The following is a 22,134-nucleotide window of genomic DNA, read 5'->3' on the forward strand; positions in this document are numbered from 1 at the left end:
TACTGTAATTGCTAAAACTCTTGAATATTCTGTCCATTTTCTAGATGAAGAAGTTGGAGGGAGAAGGAACAAATTACTGAGGCAGAACTGCATATTGGTTAAGGACCTGGGCTCGAAGACACTTAGATCTATGTCTGCCACTTGTGACAGTGGACAAATTACTTAATCACACTGTATCAGTTTTTTCACTTGTAAAATAGGCAGGATAATAATAGTACCCATTTCTTGTGGGGATTAATGATATACTGCACATAACCATGTAGAACAGTACTCAGTACTTAACAAACGTTAGTCATTACTATAATTCAACCATAGGCACAGTAACACTATTAATACATGCAAACATTTAAATATAAGGTATAGGCAGCTGTAATGTTGATATCAGAAATTTAGTGTTTTCCTTTCCTGATACTTAAATATTAGATGAATAAGTTAGTGACCTTTCTGTATCTCAGCATATTTTTTTTACGAAAATGGGGGTAATGCTACCTACCAGGTAAGATTGTGGTAAGAAATAAATGAGATAGTGTATGTGAAAGCATTTTGTAATCCTAAAAGTGCTGTATAAATATTAGGTAATATTATCATTATTGTTATACAGAATGTTTATGGTTGAAATCAACGACTGATAACTTAGTTGCTTCATGTATCACCTTTTAAATTTTATTGGGAGGTACACAATACATTTGAGAGTGTCTATAATGAGCATGTACATTTTAAATAACAATAAAATGACCATGCATGAGCTTACCATTCAGTTTGAGAAGTAGAATGCCACCAGTGTTCTCAAGCACCCTCTGTGCCCAGCCTGCTCTCCACCCTCAACCCTCCCCCTCCAAGTATCCACAACTGGGAATTTTGTGTTTATCATTTCCTTACATTTTAAAAATGGCTTTACCACCTAAGTGTATTTCCCCAAATTATACAATTTTAGATTTGTCTGTTTTTGAACATCGTGCAAATAGACAATTTTGTTTTTTCTTTTGTTAACTTGCTTTTCCCCCCACTCAACATGATGTTTTTGTGATCTATCACTGTTGATGCACATAGCGAGTAGTTCATTCCTGTTCACTGTTTATACTATCCTATTATATGAATATACCACAATTGATTTGCTCTAATGATGGACATTTATTTGCAATGTCTTGCTTTTATAAATGATAAACAATGCGGTAATGAAATTCTTGTGCATTTTTCCTAATTAAATCCAGCCCCCGGATGTATGTTTGTATCTAGTGTATTTGCAGGAGTGGCTCTTCTTAACTCCTGTGATCAAGTATGAGCGTGTTCAGCTTTCCTAGGTACTGCCAAACTCCCGCCAGTTCCCATTGCTCTACATTCTGGTCAACACTGGGTATTGACTAATTTAAAATTTTTTGACAAGCTCAGGTGTGAGACGTGTCCTCTAAGACTCTCTTCTGAATAACGAGATTACTCTGGAAATCAAGTATTTCCTTAATAAATTATCTGCAGACTCTAGTAACTATAGTAGGGAGTAGACATTGTTTCTTGTGGATTTGCATTTGGTGGTGTAGTAGGGCATGACAGAATTGGGAGGAAAAGCAGACATCTTTAGCTTTAGTATCTGACCCTTCTAATTACATCCAGCACCTGCGAATGCTTTACGTCCTTGGGATGGAGTGGAGATTCTCAAAGGATGAGCTATGGCTGCAAACATCCCTGGGTCCAGATCATTATCCATGTTCTGTAGCTGTTAAGGCTAGGACACCTAAGAAGAAACGTATTTTTTCAAATCAGGAAAAAGAATCCTACCTCAAGAGTTCTCATCTTGAACTTCAAGTGAGCGTCTCCAAGTGAGACATACCCTTTGCTTTTCAGGGTTGTAGGACCCGATAGAGTTTTCTCCACAGATGCTAAGGTGACTTTGATCCTAAGTTCTGTAGTTCTAGGACTCTCTAAATATTTTTTTTTTTTTTTCCTCTCTCTCGGCCTGTAGGTCATTATCTTTCAGACTACAGATATTGATTGAACACACCATGTGTCAGGCACTGTTTTATGTGTTGGGGATACAGTTGTGAATCAGCCAGACAAAGTAAGAATTTATTACCCCTCAGATTTAGAGATTGTCAGATTCACAAGCTGGGCCAGTTTAACCTGACGCAGTGGCTGCAGCACATCATTGGGAAGCAAGGAGTAGGAAGAGCTAGATTTAGGTCAATGGCTGACTTCATTTACTACTTAATTAAAACATCATGAACTTATCCTAAGACTAGTATAGTGTTTCTAACTTTTAAAAATGTTCACCTTTTGAATTACAAAAATAATACTTGCTCATTGTAAAAATCAAATGCAGACACGTATAAAGTAAAAAAATTAAAATTCTTTCTCTACTTCTCTTCCCAAGTCCATTTCCCAGGAGGTGACTGCTGTTAAACGTAGGTGTATATCTTTTCAAAAATTTGCTATGTACATGTAAGCATAGGTGTGTGTTGTGTGTTTTTGAACATTGCACATACTCATTTTAAACTATACATATAATTCTGCAACTTACACCACTCAGTAATTTATCAGGCTATTTCTTCATTATTTAATTTTTAGTTTTTATTTTTTGGACTCCCATTCTCCATTTTATTATTATGGAATATTTAAAACAGATAAATAAGTATACAAAAAATATAATTAACATCAGCTTTATTAAGTTGTAACTAGTCTGCTTTATTAAGGTCTTAATATACTTTTATGCTTTTATTTTACATATATATGACTCCATAAGCAATATGTAGTTTTATTTTCATGATTTAAAATTTTATATGAAAAGTTCTTAATTTACTTTTACAAGTTATTGCTATTATAAGAGTAACATAAAGAAGAGTATAAAATGAAAAAGTTTCCCTTCCTTTCCCCTTTGCATTCCCCAGAAATAACAGCACCTGTTAAGTGTCTCTGCCATAGTTCCATAATTACTTTATGCCTATCAAACCTAAATATTTTATATTCTTTTTTTATACAAATGACCTATTAGTATACTTTTTCTTCTGTACCTTGCAGTTTTCACTTATCAATTTACCTTTTTATATCAACTTATAGATCAATCTCAATTTTTAACAGACACATAGTACTTTATTGATCGAAGTATCATAATTTATTTATTTACAGAATCAATCGATTTCAGATTGATGGACATTTAGATTATTTCCGTTTTTTTAATTATAAAAACACTGCAATAAATATCCCATATAACTTTGTGTACTTGTGAAGCTATCTTTACAGTATTAATTGAAAAGTATAGATGTGCATACAAAACTGCACAAGTGTACTATTTTTGAACTAACATCTTGGGTGTTTCTTGTATTAGATAGTGCAGTGTGGTAAGAGAGTGTTTGTAAATCATGAGATATCAAGTTTCAATTCCGAATGCAGCACCAACTGTGTCTTTGGACAAATGATTTAGTAAGTCCGGGATTCCCAAGTCTTTCATATGTAAAATGTGGGATTTCAACTACAAGGTCACTAAGGTCCAGTCTAAGTAAGAAAGATCTGTAAATTATGATTTAAATCTCATTACAATTTTTATCACTGTATGTGTAGCAACCCCAGGATTCAGGAAAATTATACTTTAACAAGAACCATTTCATAATAGACAACAGTACCCTGAGCAAAGGTAAATCAGAATTTAAAAATCTGTGATAAATAACTTTTTGTTTGTGGCAAAGAAGAAAGAGCTGAGAAATATGTTACTGCTGGAGATGTCAAGAAAACCATGACTTTTACTTTCATGTTAAATTATATCTAAAAGTAATCAAGATTTGAGATAGATGAGGCCTCCATCATTTCCAACAAAAGTGGTTTTTGGTTAAATCACATAAACTTGGAAAGTCATACATATGTGAAAATTTGCTTAATTTCTGGGACAATCTATTTTCCAGTCTAAAACTTTTGAATTGTGTTTCTACTTCCCCCTAGTGGTGGGCAGAGGTGAATTCCAGCCAAGACATTTAAAATTTTCTTAATTGGGAAAGAACAAATTATCCCTGTAAATATGGACAGAAATGATCATTCATTCAACAAAAAAATGTACAGAGTTCTCATTATATTCTGGAAACTGTGATAGATGCTGGGAAAATACAAAGGTGTTTCTTGCTCTTGGAAAATAGACATACCTGTAAGCAGTTGAATGCAACGTGATAAGAACTAAAACTGAAGTATAAAAAATGTTGTGGGAGCATAGAGGAGAGAGTTATTAGTTCTATTTAGGGAAGTTGAGGAAATATTCTCAGGGAAATTGATATTTAAATCATATCTGAAGGCATTTTACCAAGGAACGAATGGGAAGGGCATTTCAGCCTGAGCAAATATGCTCAGTATGAATGAAGATGGTGTGTTTGGAAAATTACAGTAATGTGATCAGTTAAGCTAGAGAGGACATTGGGAGTCCTCTCTATGGACTCCCATATCATACAAAGCTCCCATATCATACAAAGGACATTGGGAGTCCTCTCTATGGACTCCCATATCAAACAAAGCTGTTATGAACATTAGCATATACGTCTTTTTGTGAACATGCGTTTTAATTTCTCTTGGGTAAATACCTTGGAGTGGAATGCTGGGTCATATGATAAATGTATGTTTAACTTTTAAGAAAATACTACACTTTGTTTTCCAAAATGGTTGCACCATTTTAACTCCCCACTTGCACTATATGAAAGTTGCTCCATAAGTTGCAGAGCGAGGAAGACGGTGTGAGAAAAATATCTGTAGGTCAGGCTGGAAGGAAAAGTTGGGGCAAGATTATGAAGAATCATCTAGCTAAGGAGATTAGACTTTATTGTACAGCAAGTGGAGAGTCTATAAGATGACTCCGAAAACAGAGTACAATGTGCATAACGATCTTAGTACATGATCTAATCATTAGAAATACTCTTGGTCCTCCTTCATTATTTTTTTTTAACCTGTGAAATGGTGGGCAGTGTTAGATCCCTCTTTAGTTTTTCACTGTGGGTCAAGATGTACTAGTGGGTATTGAAATCTATTTTGTGGGTGGAGAGAAACATAAAAAAGAACAGAATAGAATAAAACACAATAAAAACTATAAACTGCCATCATGCTTAGCAAGGGTAACATTTTGGGAAACCTTTGTTTCAGTTATATATATGCTACTATATATGGGTGCATTGGGTTCTAATATAAAATGTATTCTTATGGTGGGTCACAGTGAAAAAAAAAAGACTTGGAAAAGACTATTAAATAATGTTTAAAGATCTCTCCTAATTCAAAGTTCCTATACTTCTACTACCTTCTAAAGATTGGCTGATTCTTTGAAAGTAAATTTTATTAATTTAATTTATAGGTAGTTTGAAAAGATTCTATAGATAGTCTTTCAATGAAATGTATGAAACATTCAAGTTTGAGGTCTGCCTATATGTACTGACATAAAAAGGTGTCTTGATGTATTAAGTAAAAAGCAAAATGTGGACAGTATGTATAGTATGATTCCATTTGTGTAAATTCATATACTCACACACATACTTGTAAATGCATAATGCATAGAAAATACCAGGAAAGAATATACAAAAAATTGTTTACAATAGTTAATTCAATGGAGAATGAAAGGAGAATGGATCCTGAGGAGCAGGGAAGTGGACTTTAAAATTTTTTAAATATATTTTTAGTTATAATTTATATACAATAAAAATGCATGCATTTTAAGTATACAGTTTCTTGAGTGTTGACTAGTATATACACTGTGTGTAACCAACACCACAGTCAAGATATAGGACATTTACATCACACCCCGCCACCCCAAATAGCCTTGTTCCTTTTCCTATTTAATCCTTCATCACCCTTGGTACCAGGCAACCAGTTGTCTAATTTCTGTTACGATAGACTAGTCTTTTTTCAGAATTTCGTATAAGTGGAGTTGTACAGTTTGTACTCTTTTGGGCCTGGCTTCTTCCATTCAGTATAATGTTTTTGAGATCTACCCATGTCATTGTGGGTATTAGTAATTCAAATCTTTTTATTGCTACCACTGAGTATTAGTAGTTTGGTCCTCTATATTGCTATCCTATTTATTTTATTATTATTGAATATCAATTTGATAGTATTCTATTATATGGATATACCACAATTTGTTTATCCATCCACCCACTGATAGATGTTTGTGTTGTTTTCATGTTTTTTGTTTTTTTTTTTTTGGTGAGGAAGATTAGCCCTGAGCCAATCCTCCTCTTTAGCTGTGGAAGATTGGCCCTGGCTAACATCTGTGCCCATCTTTCTCTACTTTATGTGTGGGACGCTTGCCACAGCATAGCTTGATAAGCAGTGCATAGGTTCGTGTCTGGGATCTGAACCCATGAACCCCAGGCCACCAAAGTGGCGCATGTGAGCTTAACCACTACACCACTGGGCCAGCCCCTATGTTTTCGGTTTTTGACTATTGTAAACAAAGCTGTTATGAACATTAGCATATACGTCTTTTTGTGAACATGCGTTTTAATTTCTCTTGGGTAAATACCTTGGAGTGGAATGCTGGGTCATATGATAAATGTATGTTTAACTTTTAAGAAAATACTACACTTTGTTTTCCAAAATGGTTGCACCATTTTAACTCCCCACTTGCACTATATGAAAGTTGCTCCATATTCTTGCCAGCACTTTGCTGTTGTGAAGTTTTCTTTCTAAGCCCTTCTATTAGGTGTGTAGTGTTATCTCATTGTGGATATATTCTGAATACAAGTCCTTTGTCAGATATACACGTATCGTGAATATTTTCTCTCAGTCTGTCACTTGCCTTTTCATTTTCTTAGTGGTAATGGTATCTTTTGAAGATTAGGGATTTTTAATTTTGATGAAGCTCAATTTATCAAATATTTTATAGTTTGTTGTTTTTGTGTTTTATCTAAAAAATCGTTGCCAACCCTAAGTTTGTACAGATTTCTTTTTTTCCTAGAAGTTTTAGCTTTTACGTCTATGATTCATTTGAATTAATTTTTGTTTATGGTGTGAGGTGTGGGTTGACATTCATTTTTTTTCCAGTTGTTCCAGCACCATTTGTTGAAAAGTTTATTTTTCTCCATAGAATTACTTTGGCATCTTTGTCAAAAATCATTTGACCATATAGATGTAGGCCTATTCTGGATTCTCTATCCTGTTACACTGATCTACGTGATCTACATGTTTACCCTTATGCCAATACGACACTGTCTTGATTCTTGTATCTTGATTCTTGAAATGTTAGTATAAATTCTCCACCTAAGTTCTTAACTTTCAGAGTTGTTTTGGTTCTTCTAGGGCCTTTGTATTTCCATATGCAGTTATAAATCAGGCTGTTGATTTCTACAAAAAAGGCTGCTCAGATTTTGATTGAGATTGCATGGATGTATGGATCAATTTCACAGAACTGACATTTTAACAATATTAAATTTTCAACATATAAACATGGCATATCTCTCTTTTTATTAAGGTCTACTTTAATTTCTCTCAGCACTGTTAAATTTATCTCAAAGTGTGTCATGGTTTTTGATGCTATTGTAAATGTTTTAAATGGTTTTTTATTTCAATTTCTGATTATTGCTAGCATATGGAAATGAAATTGATTTTAGTATACTGACTTTGTATCTTGCAACTTTGGTAAACTCAGATCTGTGGGGTTTTTTTGTAGATCCCTTAGGATTTTCTACATACTTAAAGAAATCAAGGCAGTTATTTTTCTTCCTTTCCAATCTGTATATTTTTTATTTCTTTTTCCTGCCCTATTGTATTGGCCAGGACTTCTAGGATGATAATTAACAGAAGTGGTGAGAGTGTAACACTTCCCTTGTTCTTTACTTGTTCTTGATCTTAGCAGAAAAGCATCCAATCTTTAACCATTAAACGTGATGCTAGCTGTAGGTTCTTCATAGATGTCCTTTATCAAATTGAGGAATTCCCCTTTTATTCCTAGTTTGCTGAGAGTTTTTATCATGAGTGAGTACCGATTTTTTTCATATTCTTTTTTCTCCTTCTATTGGGATAATTATTGCTTTTTCTTTATACTGTTAATATGGTGTATTATATTTATTGATTTTTGAATGTTAAACTAACCTTAAATTCCTGGGGTAAATCTCAATTGGTCATGGTGTATTACCCTTTTTACACATTATTGGATTTAACTTATTGTTATTTTATTAAGAACTTTTGCTCATGAGGAAATGTTTTTCTATAGTTTTCTTATAATATCTTTGGTTTTGGTATCAAGGTAATGATTGTCTCATAAAAACTAGTTGGGATGTGTTTTTTTTCTCTTCTGTTTTTTAAGAGAGTTTGTATAGGACTTACATTATTTCTTCCTAAAATGTTTTATCAACAATGAAGCCATCTGGGCCTGGAGCTTCCTTTGTGGGAAGATTTTCAGTTATGAATTCAATTTCTTTAATAGATATAGGGCTATTCAAATTTTCTATCTCTTCTTGAATTATTTTGGTAAATTGTATACATCAGTGACCATTTAAGTTATTGAATTTGTTGGTATAAATTTGTTAATAATGTAGAGATGTGGACTTTTACTTTTCATTTTAGACTCTTTGAATTTTTTGCAAAGTATATATAGAGTCCTGACATTGGGGAATTTTGGGAAATGGCCAAATTAAGTTAAATGATTAGACTTAAATAGAAATCTTGTATTATTCAACAAGTGTTATTGCCTACTATGTGAAGGGTATTGTGCTGACTGCTGAAAAAGCAAAGTTCTTGCCTTTACGGAGCTTATGGTTTAGCAGGAGATAGTGGAAGTATAGTTAACACATTAGGTACAATGAAAAGGTATAACACAAACAATGTTTAATGAATGTAAAGGTATGAAGGATATGAAGGACACAGACAATTCAGGGAACCATAAGTAGTTGAAGATTACTGAAATTTTAAGTGAAAATTTGCTGTTTTTTTTTTAATCTTGGATCTCTTTCTATGGCCTTAATATATATATTTATATATATTAAGCCATCTGGTAGTAATGGAGATGCCATTAATCATTTTCTATTGGTAGACATTCATGTTGTTTCCATTTTTTCACTATTACAAACAATGCTGTGATAAACATCTTTGTACACACTTCTTTTGTGCATGTAAGAATTTCTCTAAAATACTAGTGTATTTGCTAAATTGAAGGTCATGTACAATATTTGATCAGTTCTACTAAATTTTCCTTCAAAAATGCTAATTTACGGGCCAGCCCAGAGGCATAGTAGTTAAGTTCATGCCCTCTGCCTCCGGGGCAGGGGTTTCACAGGTTCAGATCCTGGGCACAGACCCACACACTGCTTATCAAGCCATGCTGTGGCAGGCATCCCACATATAAAGCAGAGAAAGATGGGCAGGGATGTTAGCCCAGGGCCAATCTTCCTCAGCAAAGAGAGGAAGATTGGCAACAGATGTTAGCTCAGGGCTAATCTTCCTCACACACAAAAAAGAAAATGCTAATTTACATTCCTGCCAACAGTGTATGAGAGTAGCTCCTCCTTGCCAAGGATGGATATTATACTTCTTCTTGAATTTTAAGACATGACTTTGCTACACAAATGTAAAGAAAATGAGAGACAGGTTTTCAACCAGTCAATATAATGAAGTTATGAAAACCACTGCTATTGTAGTCAGACAGACTTGAGTTCGTATCTCAGTTTTGCCTTTGCTAACTGTACTAATTAAATCATTTTTAAATGATAGTTTAAGTGTGACAAGTTTATACTTGAGTGTACAAGGAACATATTTATGGAGAGAGTTCAGTAAGATTTATCATAATAATGGGACTGGGAACAAACAGCAGTCATTAAATAGTTCATTATGTTTCCGGAATTTGTCAGGAATTGAGTCGATCCCACTTAACAGTTTAACAGGGTCAAAGTTTCCAAAAACATAACTAGAATAAACGCTGAAAGTGCGACAGACTACTTCAACAGGTGCCACTGTCAAAAATCCGAGATAAAAGGGTGCTGTTAGGCAATTAACTCAGGCTGGGTATTATTAAGATTTAGACTCTGGAGGGTTAAAATCCACCATGTCTACTACTGGATCATACATTTCCTGTAGGTACCAAGTTTGAGATTACCGACGGGCAGATACCCCTTTTCTGCGTGGAAAGTACGGTTAAGAAGTGACTCCTAGAAGAAACAAATGCACCAAATGATCCTTGTCCTGGTCCTCCGAGAGAACGACGGGCACCTGCCGGGAGCAAGATGGCGCACACCCTCATCACCACTGGGGATGTAGATTTCCATAACGTGAAGCAAGCACTTGGAGGGCATCTTTGCCATTACCCAAGATGGCGACCCGAGCAGCCTCATGTTTCCAGGTTTCAACATGGCTTCCGCAATCCGCGCCATCCGAGGTTAACCTCTGGAATCAAGCTAAACTCACACGGAAGTAGCGTAAGCGGAAGTTGCCGCGCATCGCAACTCCCCACTCCTGTGTCCGGCGCCGTTCCTACGTCCCGCCCCCGGTGGCGCGGAGAGCAGAGCCAAGATGGCGGCCGAGTTGGAGTACGAGTCGGTCCTGTGTGTGAAGCCCGACGTCAGCGTCTACCGGATTCCGCCCCGGGCCTCCAACCGCGGTTACAGGTACTGAGCCCGAGGCACTGCAGCGCACGCGTACCTGGTGGGGGATGACAGTTTCTTCCTCAGGTAGCACGCTGCCCGTCCCTGCCGCTGTCACTTCTGGGTTGTCACCTTGCTAGCCTCCCCACCTGGCTTGTTATCGCCCTGCTCTCCTGCTCTTCCTCCACTCTGAACTGCCATTAGCCTTGTTTCCGCTGCTTTAAAAAAATTACCATCCTGCATCCTCCCCCACTTCCTCCCCCGGACCCCTCTGCGTTATCCATCTGCTCCCCATTGTACACATCCTGTCGTGCCTGCTCCATCGCCAGTCACCTTTCTTTTGCTCTTCCTTGCGTCCTTCAGATTGTCACCCTCATCCCCCCCCTCCACATTTCTAATACTCCGTGCACATTTGTGGGTAATCCTTGTGTTGTTGGCCACTCTATGGATGAGCTAATTTATCTTTTGTGCTGTTTTCAGCCTTGCCACCAAATATCATCCATTTGGTTTTCTCTTCAGCTCTTTTGCCAGTGGGCAAAGATTGTGATCATAAGTTTTCCAATGGTTGTCCAGTCTGTGTCTGTTATATATTTTCTTGTTGATTATATAGTATTTTCTATCTTCCTTCTGTCCTTCTCCTCTCTTGACCTCCCCTATAGCTTTTCCCTACAGAGTTAATGCAGCATTTTCTCTGTAGGGCTACCAAACCAGGTTGTAATGTAATGACTGTGAGAATCTGAGAATGCTGTAGGAGGTGATGAAGTCATGTAGTCGAAAGAGTTAACATGTAACTCACTGGGTTACATGTTGAAAAATATGAGTATGTGCCCTGGCAACTTAACAGCTGTATGATTTGGGACACATCTCTTAACCTCTCCAAGCCTCAGTGTTCTCATCTGTAAAATAGAAAAAAAAAGTTAGTGATAATAAAATCTGCTCTATTTTTGGAGGGTTAAATGAAATCATATAATAAATGTGAAAGAATTTAGGAAACAGTAAAGCAATATATAAATATATGATACTGTGCTTATTCCTCTCTCTGACCCACATCACCATCATAATTTTCCTCTTGGCATTTGTTATTACCTTGGCTGAAAAGTTATCCTCTCCCTATGCCGGTGATTTTGCCTCCTTACTGCAGTTTCATTCATCATGAATCAGTATCTTGGTGCTTGCTGACCTGTGCACTAGACCCTGTGGGTTGTGCCTTTTGGCAAAGAGATAGTCCTAATTTCAAGCTTTCAGTCAGACCCCAAATTGACCATGAATGGGAATCTGCACGGTTTTTGATGGTAGTGACAGGTAGTAATGTGTGTGACTCATCTGAGACATCACCTTTTTTGGGAAGCCCTCCTTGACCCTTCCAGTCTGGCTTAGGTGTGCTCTCTGTGTGCTTTCGTAGCACCTATGCTTGTCTCTATCACAGTGCTCTCCTTCTGTGTTGTAATTGATTGTTTGGTCTCCTGTTTCTCCAGACTGGACTATGAACAACTTGAGCTCTTTTTTAACTTTATATTCCCAGAGTCTAGCACAGTGACTGGCACATAGTGGGCACTCTGTAAATGTTGACTCAAAGAAGAAATAAGTAGATTACACTTAACCGCATAAATCAGCATTGATTAAACTGTTAAATAAGGTAAAATAGCTCATGACTTTCAACTTTAGGAGTTAAGACTTCCTAAAGGATATGATATACATTGAAGTGGGATTCTATTCTTTTTCTTCTACTTTAAACTTTTTTAAAGACCTTCCTTCTCTCACCCATCTGCATTCTCTCCCTTCGCTTCCTAGTTTATCCACAGCTTTTATTCTTATGTCAGTTAACTGCACTGAGCCATCAAAGCAATTTCTTAATTTTCCTCTTTTATTCTTTTTCTCATTATCCTTCTGTTTTCTATGCTTATTATTGACATTTCTTATTCTCCAAGAGGCATTTTATCATCAACCACTCTTCTCTTGGTATGAGTGAAGAGAACAGAACTAAGTTTGAATTGTGCTTTTCATTTATTTGCTGGGTTACCTTTAGCAAGTCACTTAACTCTTTTGAACTTTAGGTTTCCTCATCTATAAAAATGGGTATACTACTACTTACCTTGCAAGATCCCTTCACTTAATTTTCACAAGAATGGGCATAATGCCTGGCACATAATAGATGCTTGATAAATATTCCTTTTCTGTCTTTTTGTCTGAATAATCTTTCTTGTTATTTACCAGAACCCATTTTACATTATGAGCATGATTTATTCTCTAGGCTGCCATTTAAGGAAAAACTGGGCTTTTTAGGAAGCAGGAGAAATCCTTTCTTTGAGTGGCTAGTAAGATCAGAGGGAATAAATGACTGTGATTCACCTAGTGCAAGCTGTTTCTTCGTAGACTTTCACTGACCAGACTTATGGAAGGAAAATTTAGGTTGATGAGAAAATTAAATATGATGAGAAAATGGTTTCCCGACCTATAAAACTGTTTTTTTTATTCATCACTACCCTCCTCCCCAGCTAAATTAATATTAAACTGTATAGTGTGTTTTAATGTGATGAAAAGAATGCTGGACATTGAAGTTAGGCGTTATTAGTTACCATATCATTGTCCTTTCCTTCATTTAGAGAGAGAGAGGTGATAGGCTTTTCATGTCTATTCCATATAGCTGCTGTAAGGATTTATTGCTAAGGTAAATGAAAATTTATGAGGTCAGTTTAGACTATTGTCAGAAGATCAGCAAAACCACGAGTTCTTTAGGCTAAGTTTTGGGAGTGGGAGAGGAACTAAGGCTGATGGCCCATGAATATCCATTCACTTACTGTGAATTTGTTCAATATTGGCCACTAGACACACATGATAATAAGATAAGGAACCTGTCCAAAGAAACACACCTCTTAGGCTTGTTGTTAATATTTTCAATGACCGTTTATGCTATGTCTAGCTCTTGATGGTATGGTAGAATAAGTAATGACTCATTTTAAAAAATTTAATAGGCAGGGGACCTCTAGACGCTTTAATCTGGATCACATTCAGGTATTTGAGAGTCTTTAAGGGCATGGCATCAAGAAAGGGCATGACAAGGATTTATCTTACAAATGCTGTTCAAAATCTGTGCTGATTTTAATTTTCACTTTCTTCCTTTCCACCTTTTGCTTACCCTCTTGTTAAATTCATTCTTGTTCAGATAAACTTTATTGCTACCTTTCTAATCTGCAAAATTAGTTGTGAGGTTCCTAAAGGATAAGTTGTTAATAACTTTTACTTTGCACTCCGTTTTCCACACTCCTGGCAAGACAAAATCACAAATGTGATGTTTTGTAAAATTGGTCATATTTAAATAATGTCTTAGATTTCATTCAAATTCATTTATAATACAGATTATAAATACTCAGTGTATTTTAATGCTTCCATGGACATTTGTATCTCAAGCCCACATGTCTTTCCTGACCCCTAGACTCATATATTCAACTATCTACTCTATATCTTCTCTTGAAAATCTGCTAGACATCTCAAACTCAGCATATCCAAAACTGAACTCATGATCTTTCTTCCCAGACATTCTCTACTTGTAGCCTTCCTCATCTCAATTATTGGCGACTCCTTTGCTCAGGCTAGAAACCTTGAAGTCATCCTTGACTTCTTTCTTTCTCTTCCACCTCACATCCAGTCCATTAGATAATCCTGCTGCCTTCACTTTAAATATCAGAATCTAGCCACTTCTGCTACTATCTCTTCCTAGTCGTCATCATGACTCTTCTAGATTACTGCCGTAGTCTCTTAGCTAATCCCCCTGCTTCAGCGCTCATATCCCTACATCTCTTCTACACACAGCAGACAAAATAATCCTTTTAAAATGAAAGGGAGATCATGTCACATCTCTGCTTAAAACCTGTAATGGCTTCTCTTTCACTCAGAGTAAAAGCCAAAATTCTTACAATGGCCTACAAGGCCCTACGTGATCTGACCTTCTGTTACCTCTCCCACCTTATCTCTTCCGTTATTCTTCCTAGTGGCTTCCTTTCTTGAGGGCAAACATGCCAGGCATTTGCCTACCTTAGCACCTTTTTGCTGGCTGTTCCCTAGGCCTGGAATGCTTTTCCCTCAGACATCTGCATGGATAACTCTCTCACTTCCTTGACATTTTTGCTGTTATTTTACCTCCTTAATAAGGGGACCACCCTCTTGAATGCTGCAGCCTGTTCACTGTCCTGCTGCCTCCCCAGTCTCCCTTTTCTGCTTCTGCCTTTTCTTTTAACCTTAGCACTTAATCACCTTCTGAGATAGTAGTTATTTTAGTTATTTATTGTTTCTTTTTTATTGTCTATCTTCTTTTAGAATGTAAGCCTCATGAAGGCAGGAGTCTTTATTTTGTTCGCTGTTGTATCCCAAGCACCTAGAGTAGTGCCTGTGACTTCATACACACTCTGTAAATATTGGTTGAATTCAATGAAAGATAATAATATGTTTAGGGATTTGGAAAGGCTTCTGTTACCCAGTATATTTCATTTACCCAGTATATTTCATTTAATAGATTTATTGTTACCTGATCAGTGAAACACTATTATATAAAATATTATCTATAGTATGGAAATAGTATCATTATGAGAAATTTTTTTTACTGCTTTTGTTTGTACTTTTACATGTCTTTATTGATGCTTATTAGACTCTAAAATCCTGAAGTAGTAACATTGTCTTCTGTTTGCTTTGGACTGTGTGTAGCATGAGGCATCCATATTGAAGGGATCATGAGTTATTCTTGTTGATTATTTAACAGGTAGAAAGAATAAGCAATCCAGGACAGGGAAATAGAAATATGGCAAATGATTTTGCGTAGGTTTTTAGTATATTAAAGACATGGACTCGAGGCCTGAGGCTTCCCGTTTTCCTATCCTAGGGCATCTGACTGGAAATTAGATCAGCCTGATTGGACTGGTCGTCTCCGAATCACTTCAAAAGGGAAAATTGCTTATATCAAACTCGAGGATAAAGTTTCAGGTAATCTGTGCTCATGACGCTCTAACATATTAAGTATATTGGTTTGATGTGCTTTTTTAAGTACCTTCAAGTACTTAAAGTGACTGGAATGGAAATATTTGTTAATTAGAGTTTTAGATTTTTGCTTCCTTTGCTCAAAAAGTCTTTTTTTACTTGTCAGGGGAGCTCTTTGCTCAGGCACCAGTAGAACAATATCCTGGTATTGCTGTGGAGACAGTGACAGATTCCAGCCGCTACTTTGTAATCCGGATTCAGGATGGTACTGGTAAGGGATCTGGGATTTTGAGGATGAGAATAGGGAAATAGGTAATGCACTTCAATGAAAGTGTGTCCCAGTTGCCTTTATCTTACTTTAGTTTACTAAATTTTTCCTCCCCTTTTACAAAAGTTAATATAGTTGCTAAAGGAGAAGGATTAACATGTTAGTTATAATAGATACGAACACAAGTTCAAGACATGGTGATTAATAGGTAGACATAAATAAATCAAAATGCATATCTAACAAAAGAATTAACACATATTGCCTATTCATTGTTTGTGGTGGTTTTGGTGGGACTGTCTTAAATCATCTATGTCTAGGGCAGTCATTCTCTAGCTTTTCTCCATAGTCTGTATCGGAGGTTGGCAAACTTTTTCTGTAGAGACACAGATAGTAAATATTTCAGGTTTTGCAGGCCAAGTGGTCTCTATTGCAACTACTCACTTCTGCTATTGTAGTGTGAAAGCAGCCATAGATAATATGTAAACAAATTGGTGTGGTTGTGTTCTAGTAAAATTGTATTTACAAAAACAAGCTATGGCAGCATTAGGCCCACGTATGGGCCAACTGTATGTAGTTTGCGGACCCCTTGTCTGTGAGAAAATGGTTCACTACCTAGTTAGGGTACCTGTTGGGTTTTCATTGGGTAGAATTTTTCCTAAAGGATACTTCCTATTCTGAGTATTCTTATCTTTTTCGCAGGGCGTAGTGCTTTCATTGGCATTGGCTTCACAGATCGGGGTGATGCCTTTGACTTCAATGTCTCCTTGCAAGATCACTTCAAGTGAGTGAAGCTTGTTCTTAGTTACCAGGTTACATGGTTTTGGGAGTGCTGCTTCTCAGTTGAGTGGGCACTCTCTCTTTTACCTCCTGTTTTCTTTATTTGGTAAACTAGTTTACTATCAATATAAATCTTCCCATTCATTCTGTTGCCTTACATTATCTTTGTATCTATTCTGTCCTTTCCTTGTACCCTGGCATATGTTTTAGATCCCTTGTGCAGTGGTTTGAGATGATGCTTTTGTTTATGCCTCTGGGGAATTCGTCCTTTTAGGTGGCTGAGGGAGGCATATAGTAACAGCAGGATGGTATGTGAAGTATGTGGGGAGTTTTGTGCCAATTTTGTTACTTCATGTAGCTGACATATTTTGTGCTTACTGCCACATTTCTTCAGCCCATCTGATTTTGGCGCAGCTGTGGTGGACAGGATCATGCACACTGTCAGCTTCCTACCTCAAGGGCAGACATACCTCTGCTTTTTTGCCTCAGGACTGTAAAAATTATGGAAGGCCACTCAGCACAGGGGTGCAGCCTTAAAGGACTGAGGAGCTAACACCCCCCTCAGGGGCAGCCCTCAACCATGGGGGATGAAAGTTGGTAGCTAAATGCCCTTTTTGGAGGGACAAGTTTAAAACACATTCTGTGTGGTTCCTCAGTGGTATTGAACCCCAGTTGCCCTCTTTCTTGGCTTTTCTTCCTTTTCTTTCTCACTCTTCATGTTCCCTCACTCTGCTTTCTGGAATTCTGTTTCACATAAATTAGCTATACTCAAATATGTGTGTCAGATTCTGCTTTCAGGGAATCTCAAATTAAGATAACTTACTTTTTTACTGAAGGTGGGTAAAGCAGGAATCTGAGATTTCCAAAGAATCTCAGGAAATGGATACTCGTCCCAAGTTGGATCTCGGCTTCAAGGAAGGACAGACCATCACGTTGAGTATTGGGGTGAGTATGGTTTTCTTCCCCCGCCCCATCCTCCACCCACCCTGTATTTCCATAAGCCTGTGACTTCTCTTTTTCTCTCACTCTCTCTTTTTTCTTTTGTAGAACATTACAACCAAGAAGGGAGCTGCTTCTAAGCCCAAGACTGCAGGGGCTGGGGGCCTAAGCTTACTCCCACCTCCACCTGGAGGCAAAATCACTATTCCCCCACCGTCCTCCTCAGTTGCCATCAGCAATCATGTCACTCCACCACCCATTCCAAAATCTAACCATGGAGGTAGTGATGCAGGTAAATCTCTCTAGTACTTTTAACTTTGAGAAATCATATCTTAGGTTTTAATTGGGTAACACCTATTTGCCAAGGAGACTCCTGATATTTTTGCTATTAAATGGGACTTGGTACTGACAAGGTGATTCTGGCAGCCTCTAGCAAGGATCAAAGCTCTTCTAGTGAACCAAGAGTCATGGTATCTGGTAGGTTCTTTGGCAGAAGATGGGTGGATGTTAAAAAAGACTATTTCCTTCATTGTACCTTGGTTAGATGCTAGAATGCCTGAGAGTCAGATGGACCAAGATTTCAGTCATGGCTCTGTTACATTGTATCTGAATGTGCTTGGTAACATTATGTAAGTTCTTTGAGTTTCAATATCCTTATCTGCAAAATAGAGATGTAAAAATACCCCAGGATTGTGAAGGTTAAATGATGCTATGCCACGAAGGACAGTACTTGGAAAATAGTAGCCATTCAGTAAATGTTATTTCCTAATCCTTTCCATTTCTTCACAAGGGTGATTGGGAGAAAATGAGACAACATCTCATTTGTGAATGTATTTTTGTTCTTCCGTACTATCTGGTGGGAAAAAGAATAGATAATAGTTATTTCCATTTAATGGAAATAATGAGAACATTAGAACTTGGAAAGGAACTTTCCTAAGATCAGAGTACCAGATATTGGAATCTGGGAGTTTTAACTTAGTGCATTGGATGATGTAGATCATTCGTATAATTGATTGCTAAGAGTAAACTTTCTGGAATTTTTGAGGTAAAAATGGTTAAAGCCTGCTTCTTTTGGTAAATGTCGCCAGAAGCCACTGGAGATAATATCTAACATTTATTTTTTATTTTGAGATAGTTATAGATTCACATGCAGTTGTAAAAAATAATACAAAGAAATCCCATGTACCCTTTGTCCAGTTTCCCTCAATGGTAACATTTTGCAAAACTATAGTCAAATATCACAACCAGCAAATGGACATGGATACCATCTACCGATCTTACCAGGTTTACATATTCTCATTTGTGTGTATATGTGTATTTAGTTCAGTGCAGTTTCTTGTGTGTAGATTCCTGGATCTGCCACCATGATCAGGATACAGAACAGTTCCATCACTACAAGGATCTCTCGTGCCACCCTTTTATAATCACAGCTCCCTCCCCACCCCAGCCTCTTCCCGTCCCCCCCACTACTTCACCCCTCTGGGTCCCTAACTCTTGGCAATCACTAATCTGTTCTCCATCTCTTTTATTTTGTCACTTCAGGAATGTTATATAAATGGAATCATATAGTATATAACCTTTTGGGATTGACTTTTTTTACTCAGCATAATTCCCTGAGATTCATTTAAGTTGTTGTGTATATCAGTAGTTTGTTTCTATTTATTGTTGAGTAGTATTCCATGGTATGGATGTACCCATGGAAAGACTTCTGAGTTGTTTCCAGTTTTTGGCTATTACAAATAAAGCTGCTGTGAACATTTGTGTATAGATTTTTGTGTGAACATAAGTTTTCATTTCTAAGATTTTGCTTATGTTTCCCCTTTTCTTTTTTCTTCTCATACCTTATATTCAGATATCCTTTTAGATTTGGATTCTCCTGCTCCTGTCACGACGCCAGCACCAGCTCCAGTTTCTGCAAGCAGTGACTTGTGGGGAGACTTTAGCACTGCATCTAGGTATGAGCATAGTGAAACCAGCATATTCTCACTCAGACTACAGGCACACCTCCTGTTATTGTGCTTCACTTTATTGCGCTTCACAGATACTGCATTTTTTACAAGACCCTCCACCAGCAAAAAGATTATGACTTGATGAAGGCTCAGATGATGGTTAACATTTTTTAACAATAAAGTATTTTTAGATTAAGATATGTACATTGTTTTTTTTAGACATAATGCTATTGCATACTTAATAAACACATAATTTTTATTTGGGAAACGAAACAATTCCTGTGACTTGCTTTATTGCGATATTTGCTTTATTGCAGTGGTCTGGAACTGAACCTGCAATATCTCCAAGGTATGCCTGTATAGATGATATGTACAGTCAAAGGAGATCTTTGATCTGGGAAAACAGGGCATTTGCAGGTCACATAGTCTTTGGCAGGAATTCTAGGTAAGGAAGTATAGGAGTGCTGGGGATGGTGGGATAAGAAAGCCATAGGATGAAGTTTGAGTGCAATATTTCAGGCCTTGCTAAGTAGAATTGCTGTGAAGTGTAGTTTCAGAAATTCTGGGCAGTGATTTCTTGGAAACTATTCAGTAAAGAAGGGAGTAGCTATCCTAATATTATGCTGTTGACTTTCTCTCCGTTCTCCTGTCTTGCAGCTCTGTTCCAAACCAGGCACCACAGCCATCCAACTGGGTCCAGTTCTGAATAGCATTGACAGGACATTAAGGACAGACTTGAAGAATAAAAATGACCTTGAGGGCACCAATCTGTGAGGGAAGTTGGGAACCCCTTCCCTCCCCAGAACCACAATTACTGGACAATCTTTTTCATAGTTTCTCCATTGCGTTCAAGCTGGTTTATGTCACTCCCCTATGTTGTTACATGCTGTACAGCCAAGAAAGAATTTCTTATCTCCTGTTCACTGTCAAGGCAGAGGAATAGTGGGTCTTATCATACTTGTGGCTGACTGTGCAGGGCTCAAAAGGCCAGGGTCTCTTTGAGGAGGAAATGATCTCTAAAATTTTTTTCAAGCTTTTAAATTCTTTAACTTATTTCAGAATCATCTCATGACCCTTGTGTGCCTCTTTGTGAAGCCCTATTTAGCAATTTCAGGGGAGATAAAAACCTTGGAACTTCTTTTTCCATTAACCCAAGACTCTAAAAATGGACAGAGTGACCTTAGCGTTTACAAATTCAGAATTTTGATAGGGATAGGTATGAAGAAAGACCTGTTTCCTGGGTCTCTGCTACATATCTTCCTTCAGTCTTATCCTTTTGTGTGAACATCCAGTGCTGGGTGTAGCTCCAGCAGCCTCGTGTTTACATGTCTCTTCCTATGATAAGAGAGTTGTGTTGGTGGCACCTCCACTATTCTTTTGTTTGTTGAATAGTACAACATCTTTGATCAATGAGTGTCTCTTGGATGAAGAAGGTTCAAGGGGCTGTGTTTTCCAAGTTATATTCTAGAGAAGCGTTTACTTTCTTGCAGCTTCATCTAGTTGCTGTGTTTGAAGCATGGCATTACTTTGTATTTGCCCCATTATTTGACCTAAAGTTGAAGGATTTAGAGTTTTTAACCTGATTTGTAGAGCAGAGAGGTTGAAAGCATTTAACTCTTGTTCAGTACCCATATTGCCTTGCTGCCTGGGTATCTGGCCCCTTTCTGTAAACATATTTTTCAATCCATCTAGCTCTTCAGTAGAAAGCTGCTATTACATGTGTTGTCATTTATGAAGGAAGCTAGAGAGTCACAGCTTTAGCTGTGATAGGTTTTGCCCAAGTGACGGCTTTGATACCCATCACCCAGGGTATCTCAAAAGCAACTTGTTCTCCCACCACGTTTCCTTTTGCCCCACCATTCCTTTTACAATACTGTGAAGAGCTCCCTTTCTTAGATGAATGGGCACTATCTATTTTGTTTGTTAAATGGGCAATTTTGAGGGTGAAATGGGTGGATATCGTTTCTTCCCTTAGCACCTATTTGGTTGTGTACACTCTGGCTGAAGGAAATCCTTGTATTTCGTTTCAGAATATGTTCTCTCTCCTGGATTTCCTTCTTGACTCTTTTTAACTTTGGGTCCATTTTTTTTCATTGCCTCTTGTTCTGTGCAGCTCTATTCTTACAGAGCCATGGCAGGACATTTTAAAATTCCAATAGAAAACACTAAAAGGAAAGTCTATGGAATCACTAGTGACTAATTACTGGGAACCTATTTTCTCAATCTTCCTCCATGTTGTGTTCTTTGTATTCTCAAGATGATAATATATTATGTATTTGAATTGCTGAAAAATTGAAAATGGAAGTTTAAGATATATGTATATAAAGCGTATGGTGTATTGGTGCAATAATGGTAATTAAAAATATGGAAAAAGGTAGTGTCTCTTTTATCTTTTAATTTGCCTATTTCATTACTTTTTAAATTTAATTGACCTAATATAAATGGGCCAGTAGGTAATAAAAGGACATTTTATATCTATCACTCTTTTTCAAGAAATAGAGCTTTTAAGAATTTGAAGCTAGACCTCTGTGCTCATGGTTCTAAACCCACAGAGCACTCCTTATAGAGATCATTGATATTCATTATTTATTTGCTGATGCAGTTAATTTCATTTGCTTCAAATTATCTTCATGATCTAGGCCACCTCGCACATCCCAGATCTATAATCAGTATAAATGAAGGGAATCAGTATGAGAGAGAGAACTGA

At 37.1% G+C, this 22,134-nt stretch overlaps 1 protein-coding gene across 1 annotated transcript; it reads left to right on the plus strand.

Moving 5' to 3' along the window:
• Nucleotides 1–10,440: 10,440 nt before the first annotated feature.
• NECAP1 (NECAP endocytosis associated 1) lies at nucleotides 10,441–21,802 on the plus strand. Its single transcript, XM_058558866.1, has 8 exons — nucleotides 10,441–10,550; nucleotides 15,400–15,500; nucleotides 15,661–15,765; nucleotides 16,462–16,543; nucleotides 17,376–17,484; nucleotides 17,587–17,770; nucleotides 19,331–19,433; nucleotides 20,085–21,802. The coding sequence occupies exons 1-8, from the start codon at nucleotides 10,456–10,458 to the stop codon at nucleotides 20,131–20,133; spliced, it is 828 nt and encodes a 275-aa protein (XP_058414849.1). The 5' UTR covers nucleotides 10,441–10,455; the 3' UTR covers nucleotides 20,134–21,802.
• Nucleotides 21,803–22,134: the final 332 nt, after the last annotated feature.

The sequence above is a fragment of the Diceros bicornis genome, chromosome 17 (genome assembly GCF_020826845.1).
Source record: "Diceros bicornis minor isolate mBicDic1 chromosome 17, mDicBic1.mat.cur, whole genome shotgun sequence".
Classification (NCBI taxonomy): domain Eukaryota; kingdom Metazoa; phylum Chordata; class Mammalia; order Perissodactyla; family Rhinocerotidae; genus Diceros; species Diceros bicornis.

Coding starts and splice junctions, on each gene's coding strand:
- NECAP1 (XM_058558866.1), top strand. CDS start 10,456: ATGGCGGCCGAGTTGGAGTACGAGTCGGTCCTGTGTGTGAAGCCCGAC. Junction 16,544..17,375: donor TCCTTGCAAGATCACTTCAA/GTGAGTGAAGCT, acceptor TTTTTACTGAAG/GTGGGTAAAGCAGGAATCTG. Junction 19,434..20,084: donor GACTTTAGCACTGCATCTAG/GTATGAGCATAG, acceptor CCTGTCTTGCAG/CTCTGTTCCAAACCAGGCAC.